A 9,033-nucleotide genomic window follows, 5' to 3' on the forward strand; every position below is an offset into this window, starting at 1 on the left:
CCCTGTGCTGATGTGATACCCCTTGGTATGGGGAGAAGGGCCCTGTGCTGATGTGATACCCCTTGGTATGGAGAGTAGGGCCCTGTGTTGATGTGTGTGGAGACCCCAGCATGTTGGCATCCCCTCACTCTGTGCCTGGTTGGTGGAAACAGAAGCCTGCTCAGTGGTGCCTCTGTTTGGGTAGTCAGGGGTGTGTTTGTTGTCTGCAGACCAGGGAGATGATAGTGGTGGTGGGGGGGCCCTGTGGCCTAGGACTGGAGTATGGGAACAGGCCTGGTCCAAAGGCCTGGACCCTGGAGAGAAGCAGGGGAGAGCAGGCGTGGGTCTGGGGTGGGATACCGCTGGTGCTGGAGCCAGTGGGGCCTGGATAGGCCTGCTTTGTAATGTGAACCCTTGGGGGATTAACCCTGCTTGGGAGGGAGGGGTGAGGGAGAGTGGTCACCGCAAGGTCACCAGGCATGCTCACTCTCCACATTCCTCCACCTTAGTACACCGCAATTAAGAAATGACAGAGGAGGGCCCAGCAAGTTGAGGAGGTAGCGAGGGAGAAAACAGGACAGCAGATGCCAAGATTAATGACCAATCTCATTGGCTGAAAGCAAGGTGCCATTTTCTAATACTCACTACCCTCCTACTATCCACGTCTAGTTCATTGGAAATTCACAAGTTTGTCGCAGTGCTCTCTTAAAACCTCACTACGGGGTCATAAAATAAGTAATTCAATCTGGACATGCTGGGTTGGGCTGGGCAGGGCTGGGGTGTATGGCAAGGGCTGTGTGAGGGGTGCCCTCACCTCCATATAACCTGGAGCGGCTCCTGTTAAAAGGCCCAACAGATGTTTTTGACACTGTAAGCTGGTAATCTCCAGTCTTGTAAGCTGCAGTCATTCTGTTAAGTAGATCTGTGGGCCCCCCTTTATTAACAGGAGTGGTACAACCATCTGAAGACAATAAAGGTGAGACTGGTCTCTCTCTCTCTCTATCCCTCTCCCTCTCTCTCTCTCTTTCTCTCTCTCTCTCTCCTCTCCTCTCCCCCCACTCTCTCTCTCTCTCTATCTCTCTCTCTCTCTCCTCTCCTCTCTTCTCCCCACACTCTCTCTCTCCTCTCTCCCTATCCCTCTCTCTCTCTATCTTTCTTCCCATTCTGTTCAGTTCTGTCCTGTTCTGGCAGAGCAGGCCTGCTCAATGGCAGGCGATAATTAAGTACCAAATATACCATACTGTTTGGCGGCGTAATCAAATCAGAAGATGATAATATTCCTCTGTATTAAGCTATTAATGTAATTGGTCATGAAGCATAAAATATGTTATGTAATTGAATAGTCAAAAAATTATATAGCCTATATTAAGAATTAGCCAAGCTGAGCAAATGTTGTCTCTGTGTCTGTTTTAGGGAACATTGCTTCCCGAAGGTTTTTTATCCCTGATGCCATTAGCAAAGACAGGAGGGGATGAGATGAGAGAGGGAGGGAGAAAAAAGAGGAGAGAAATGGGCTTTGCCAATAGAATGGCTTTGGTGACTCTTCGGAAATTCCAGGCTCCATTTACATATAAAGGGTTCTTTTAATCAAGGTAAGTGTCATTATATTGTGCCTCACTGGGCAAAGGAGTTTGGGTGTTAAATAAAATCTCTTCTGCCCCYCCGCCGTTGGGATGTGATACGTCTTGATTTTTCAAATGTCAGCGCTCTGGCACTAGTGGGAGGCGGAATGGCCAGGATTAATCAGACAATGTGTGTGTGTGTCTGTGTGTGAGAGAGTCTCGGSTCCTTTAAATGTATCTCTGTGTCTCTCTTTGCTCTGTCTCTGTGTGTCTCATGACGGYGCTAGTCAATGCCCCTTCCAGTAAAAAATAATCAAAACACACAGGTCCTCTCCCCTCGCTCCCCTACTTGCCACCCCCACCCCCCAGTGAAGGATCGACCATGTCACCCACGGCTCGTATATCTCACCCGAGGACCGTAATGTACTGCGGCGCTCCCGTCTTTGCATATAAGATAATTTGGGCATCAATCGTTCCCAAGACAGATTTATGTCACTCAGAGGACAGTTTCACMTCTCCTTCTTTATRGCTTCACTGGAGCCTGRTTAATTTCTCCCAGACAGACCCTGCCTCTGGAGATGTTATTTTTTCCCTAAATGTCCAACATTTGCATTGGCTGTCAGAGATGGGGAGAGAGATGGCCCTGTTGGGATAAATGAATGTGTGGTGTCGGTACATGCCATGGTTGTTGGTTGTGCTGGTTGTTTTTCTGTTGTCTGGGCTGGCGCCACAAGTCCCCCCTCTCTCTCCCAGGGACCAACAGGAGAAAGCTTCACGGCATGGCGGCAACTCCCACTATTCCCAGTCCTTCTATTCATCTTTCAGTAGCTAGCTAACCCCCCTTCCTTACCCCCTTCCGCCCCTTAAAGCACCATGCTACACCAACCACACTCACTGGTTGTCAAGGGGGTTGCTGTGGGGGAGGTTGTTGTAAAATTAGGGTGGGGATGGGAGGGGGTTTGTGGGTTAAAACCACTAGCCTAGAGGTTTGAGAAATAAAGCCCAGTTGTACTTACTTCCCCCTTTTTCTTTGCGTTTTGCTTTACAAGTTGGAGGTTACATGTAGTGCCATTGCCCATCCATGCCCATATTCATCCCCATTCCACTCATAGGCCCTAGAAGAGGAGAAACACGTCACAGAAAAGGTCAGCAGAAGGTCAACGGTGGAATGGCAGACAGGTCAGAGCAGATAGACACCCTGGTAGGTAGAAGGAAGGATTGGTTACAGAGAGGAAGAGGAAGAGAAGGTGCAGTAGTAAAGTGTCTAAAAATGTTAGTCTCCACAAATCTCCCCGTTCGTTACAAAGATTTGTGTCATTTAATAGAGATGGGTGAAAAGAGAGACAAGGAAATGGAGGTAAATAGTGATACCTAAGGGAGTTGAGAGAGGAGGGTGGAGATGACTGAGTAAGTGAACTTTATTAAGATGCAGTGATATCATCAGTAGTTTTGTGACATTGGTTAGTATTGGGTTGATGATGCTGCCATGTACAGCACAGTAGTCAGTGCTGGGGTGACATTTCCAGGGCTAGAGGGGATGGTGTGTGTTGCTGTCAGTAGTCATACAGTCACAGGGGGTGCATTGGTGACTGTAAACATACACAGCACAGTGACTAGTATACAGTATGCAGGACAGGAGGAGGAGGGGGCTTACCAGCTGGTCGGATCCCCATGTGCTGCTGGCCGTCCAGTACAAAGCTGCCCATGGGCTGGCCCTCCGGACTGTACGCTGCTCCTTGACTCACTGAAGGATCAAGAAGAAAACCTGATTGTAGTCAAAACATGGACACGAGGGGGGGGAAGAGAGAAGACAAACCACACAATCAGCTTACTGTCCCAGCTCCGGCCCAAACATACTGCAACACATTATGTCCACCATGACTGATGCATGACATGCAAACACATGCAGTATGAGTACACACACACACACACACACACTTTAACATTAGACAAAAGAAGGGTTAACGCATGGTTCTCTAACTGAGAAAAGGAAGCATGCAGTTTGACAAGATCAGGATGTTCTGTCAAGACCATCACCAGCCATTCCCCAAGCAACGGGATGTTATTTCATGGACAGAGACACGTTATGGGACATCATTGGCAAAAACATCACTATTTACCCCCCTGCAATTGTCATTATCTACCCCTGCAAATTCAAATTACTTAAAATCTCCAGATTACAGCGAAGGTGAAATGACTGATCATGATCATTATTTACAAATAAGATTCATATAAAAATATTATTCTAACATCATAATACTGTCCACAGTAGTAATCAAATTAGGTCATAGTGTCATATCATTAGCCCTATTCAGTAAGACTATTGTGGAGTCTGTAGCAAACAGCATATTCCTGGACTAAACAGCCTAATCTGGAGTAATCTGTCAAATTGAAGATTAGGGGAAGCTTTTAGTCATGCTGTCTTCAGAGAGATTACTGATTGCCACACTCTAAACACACGCTCTCTGTCTCTCTCTTCTCTCCTCTCTCTCAAATATTCCCAACAAACCACAATAATTGTACTGAGATTTGGAAAGGCGCGTCTCATTTCAATAATTGGTTAACTTAATTTGCACAATCTCCTCCCCAATTTGTGGGGCTCTCTCTAGATTTGGAGCGAGCTAATCAACAAAAAGCTTTTCTCCCTCAAAGACAAATTATGTGGCGTTTTTCCTTAGTAATGTTACAGTCGATATGGCGTAGGGTGGCTACATAAATTCCTGTCTGGATTATTTGCTCGATTCTAGAGTGGCATGTTTATGACTTAATCTTTCACTGCTTTTTGTCGTCTGACCATTGTAGATATGGGAAATCAATGCCTGATCAATTTGCAATATGAACCCTTCCTTAATCCTTTTCAGAGGAATGGAAATTGATTTTGCGTTGTAGATATGTGGTAGTAGAGTATGGGCCTGAGGGCACACACTTAGTGTGTTGTGAAAACTGTAATGCACGCATTGTAATGTTTTTAAAATTGTATAAACTGCCTTAATTTTGCCGGACCCCAGGAAGAGTAGCTGCGCCTTGGCAGCTAATGGGGATCCATAATAAATACAAAATACAAAATCTCTCCCGACGTAGGGCGTCCAGACAGAAATCAGAGATCAATGGATCATATTAAACTCATTTTCATCTGTTAGGTAGTTTTTCATGACCAGAATGAATTAATCCCCACAATTACTAAATTGAAATGATGACGTTCAATACAATCACATATAGGACCCTTGATATTTCAAATCTGGGCTAAGTGAATACCGAGCAGCAACAGCCAGAGGACTGACACTTGGGAATTGAGTGAGTTAAAAAACACAAAGTAGATACCAAAATGCTCCAAGCATTCCTGGAGCTTCTCTTGTGCCCAATTAGCAATTCACAGAGAGAGAATGTGTTGCTAAAGCACCTCTCAGTGTTAGATTAGGATATCGCCAATTACTGGCAATCAACTAACAGATAGCGCCACCACCACACACTTCCCATTAAGAAAATAAGAAGATAGGGTGTGGTGTGTGTGTGTGTGTGTGTGTGTGTGTGTGTGTGTGTGTGTGTGTGGTGGTAGTAGGGGGGCTGGGGATTCTCCCTTACAAATCCAGGCTAGTAGGCACGGTGTGTATGCCAGTACATTAACTGGAAGAGCTGGTGTTTCTGGAAAAAGTGGAAAAGATATGTAGAGTTGACTTTCTTACCTGCTCGATTTGACTGGTCAATCATGGGCTGTACTATTCTTCTCCTGGCATTAATGAACCTGGGAGAGAAGAGAGAAGAAAAGAGAAAAACACTTTCAATCACACAGCATTCACCAACAGGAGAATTCATCAGAAACCGCAACACAACAACACAGTTTTGCATGACTTAGTAACAACATTAGCTACCGGCTCTTAGAGAGCCAATCAAAACAGATACAGCAACAACAAAAGGGTGATTGTGAGCAGACTTGGAAACCCGACAAGGTTTTCTTTTAATGCCCCTTATGATCTATTTCCCTTGTTTAATATAGCTTTTGATTACATTTGGTTGCTATGGAGACCGGGAAAGCATTCCACAGGCATTAAGTGTGTGCTATGGTGAAGCAGCCATGCCACTGAGAAACTACACCACTCAGTAGGCTATGTCACAACTCTCTCACACACATTAACACACACTCACACCCTATAAACATGTTATTCCTCGCGTGTTATCACTCATTAGAAATTCAAAATAATATACGTTCGCAAGGGGCAACATACAAATGGTTCCTTTCATTTGTCCACCCCCAACTCTCTCTCTCTATCTCTCTCTCTCTCTTTTCATTGCAGGGGGTTGTGTTCCCCGTCCAGCTGTTTATAAATGAGGACCAGGCATGGCCACTCGGCTCTTTCACAAGGTATTGTTATGTCAGCAAGCCCATCAATTAGGCTGTGTGAAGTTTTATCACCGCCACAGCCACGAATAAGTGCAGTTCCACAAAGCCTTCCCTGTGCAGTCCTCTCCGATCCTCCTCTCTGCTCCCGCCGCTTTCCACTGTAAAGACCAAGGGGTCATCTGAAGGTGACTGCCAGCCAGGGGCAACCTCTTAAAGTCCCAAATGGGACGCAGTGACCCAGGGCCGTGTCAAAGACAAGCTGGCTACACTACCCCAGACTGGGCCAGCTTTACCTATACTGGCCATCTCCATCTAGGCTGTATCACAACCGGCCGTGATTGGGAGTCCCATAGGGCGGCGCACAGTTGGCCCAGAGTCGTCCGGATTTGGCAGGTGTAGGCCGTCATTGTAAATAAGAATTTGTTCTTAACTGACTTGCCTAGTTAAATAAAGGTTAAATAAAATTAAAATTAATATTGAAATCTAGTTAGTACCGGCCTCTCTCTCTCTCTCTTCTCTCTCTCTCTTCGTGGTTCTCCTCTTCTCCTCTCTCTCTATCTTCTCTCTCTCGTCTCTCTCTCTCTCTCTCTCTCTCTCTCTCATACTAAGAGGAGCGAGCTCGGTAGCACTAAAGGTACCCACATGTGGTTGATATTAGAGGAAGGTTTCAAATCATCATGGGGTGATTCCAGCATGGAGCCCCTTTTCAAAGAATAAAAAAGAGAGAAAGGTAACTTTTTTGGAACATGGAGAAGGCAACGCTACAGGACTGGTCATTAGATGGAAAAAAGGGAAGGTTCTGGAACCAATTTGAGTTCCTAATCCCCCATGAACCCCTGATACCAGCCTTTACCTTCACCTATTAATGTAAACGTCCGTAATCTGCCCGCTCAAAGTGACATTGGTAAATGGACAAAACGCACAGTTGGGAAAAGAGATGGAGGCAAGCTTATTTGCGAGGGTGCACCCAGAGGGCAGATAGGCTGTACCGCTGGCCCCAGACAGAGGAATGACAGTTAGATTACGCCTACATGGGAAAAGTTAGAGAGGAAAAGTTAGGCAGATCATATCAATGTTGATTTGGGACTGTGGTGTGTGATCTAGTGAAGAGAGGTTTGGTTTTTGGACCTATCGTCAATACCAGTTTAAACTGTTTGTGGCTCACACACTATGAGTTAGAGGGATATAAAAGAGCATCTTTGGCTGTCTATCGTCTACCTTTACTGTCAGAAGTGTCACTACACCTGCAGTACATTGGAAAGAGACCGTCTTCCAGCATCTACACCTGCTGAGTAAGTAAACAAAGCAGAAATTCCTGCTATTGCACTCCCTCTGTGCAGGCTCACACAGAGCAAGGCTCACACAGAGCAAGGCTCACACAGAGCAAGGCTCACACAGAGCAAGGCTCACAGATCAAGGCCCACAGAGCAAGGCTCACACAGAGCAAGGCTCACACAGAGCAAGGCTCACACAGAGCAAGGCTCACAGATCAAGGCCCACAGATCAAGGCCCACAGAGCAAGGCCCACAGAGCAAGGCCCACAGCAAGGCCCACAGAGCAAGGCTCACAGAGCAAGGCCCACAGAGCAAGGCTCACAGATCAAGGCCCATAGAACAAGGGCCACAGAACAAGGCCTGCAAAAAATATATGTCCTGCTCTCTCTTTTTTTCTTTCTCCCAAGACGGCACATAAGGCTTGGAAATTATAACCATGTGGATTCTTACCTATTCTGGGACATAACCATAAACACGTAATATCAGGAATGTTTCTTGCAGGTGCTAAATATTCCCATTCCGGATCAGTGACGGGAAGACAGAGCCCCAGGAATAACAAAGTGCACATGGAACAGCGTGTTTGCGTTACTGATCTATTTAGAACACGTTTTGAACTTATCGAACTAAACGGTTGCTCATTTGTACTTCTTATGAAAGGTATTGCATAGCTATACACAAAAATATTTTCCTATCTGGTTGCTGTCTACACTCGACTGTTATGCTGTTCCAACATGGCCATTTGAGTAGGGAAAACAGTTCTTCACAGCAGCATACACAAACATACACTCAGTGGCCGGTTTATTAGGTACACCACCCCGTTCACGAAAATGGTTCGCTCCTACAGACAGTGAGTCACGTGGCCGTGGCTTGCTATATAACGCAGGCAGACAGGCATCGAGGCATTCAGTTACTGTTCAATTGAACGTTAGAACCGGCTAAACGATTGTCGTTTTTCCCATTCTCGTCGGTGCCTGGCGCACCGGTTCCAGTACCTGAGAAACGGTGCCTAGTGTTTTGTCGAGAACGGTGCAACAAACAAGAAACATCCAGTCAACGTCAGTCCTGTGGGCAGAAACAGCTCGTTGATGAGAGGCCGAAGGAGAATGGCAAGAATCGTGCAAGCTAACAGGCGGGCCACAAACAGGCAAATAACGGCGCAGTTCAACAGTGGTGTGCAGAACGGCATCTGGTCACGGATGGGCTATTGCAGAGACGACCTCACTGGGTTCTACTCTTATCAGCTAAAAACAAGAAGAAGTGGCTCCAGTGGGCGCGAGATCACCAACACTGGACAATTGAGGAGAGGAAAAACATTGCCTGGTCTGACAAATCCCGGTTCCTGTTGCATCATACTGATGGCAGAGTCAGGATTTGGCGTAAGCAGCGTGAGTTCATGGTCGGTGGCGGTGGTGTAATGGTGTGGGGAATGTTTTCCTGGAACACTTTAGGTCCCTCGATACCAATTGAGCAACGTTTGAATGTGACAGCGTATCTGAGAATAGAATCCATGCCCCAAAGAATTCAGGCAGGTCTGGAGGCAAAGGGGGGTCCGACTCGGTACTAGACGGGTGTATCTTATAAACTGGCAACTGAGTGTATATAGATATTATATTATTTTCCCCCAGGGTCGCTGCCAAGATTGACCCTGGTGGTTGATTGACCATGGTTCTGTTTTTATTCTCTGAACAAGTGGCCACAATAAGGCGGTTGGTAGGGGCAGCGGGGAGGGAGGGGGTTGCTGACCGACCGAAGCCCCACTCTGACCCCAGAGCACCTTTTATCAGGTTGAGTAAAGCCAATTGAGATTATCAGAGCCAGGCCTGATAACACTGTTTTCTCTCCTCTTATGAGCTGTGTGCTTCAAACAACACCAGCAGGA

At 46.4% G+C, this 9,033-nt stretch overlaps 1 protein-coding gene across 1 annotated transcript in view; it reads right to left on the minus strand.

Annotated features, from left to right (window-relative positions):
- Positions 1 to 2,523: 2,523 nt before the first annotated feature.
- Positions 2,524 to 9,033, minus strand: part of LOC111963408 (homeobox protein Meis2-like) — a 150,436-nt gene continuing 143,926 nt past the window's right edge. Inside the window, 3 exon segments of the mRNA XM_070443408.1 lie at positions 2,524 to 2,656; positions 3,196 to 3,285; positions 5,225 to 5,283. Of these exon segments, the coding sequence (XP_070299509.1) occupies positions 2,598 to 2,656; positions 3,196 to 3,285; positions 5,225 to 5,283 (208 nt within the window). The 3' untranslated portion in view covers positions 2,524 to 2,597.

Source organism: Salvelinus sp. IW2-2015, linkage group LG4q.2 (genome assembly GCF_002910315.2).
Source record: "Salvelinus sp. IW2-2015 linkage group LG4q.2, ASM291031v2, whole genome shotgun sequence".
In the NCBI taxonomy this organism is placed as follows: domain Eukaryota; kingdom Metazoa; phylum Chordata; class Actinopteri; order Salmoniformes; family Salmonidae; genus Salvelinus; species Salvelinus sp. IW2-2015.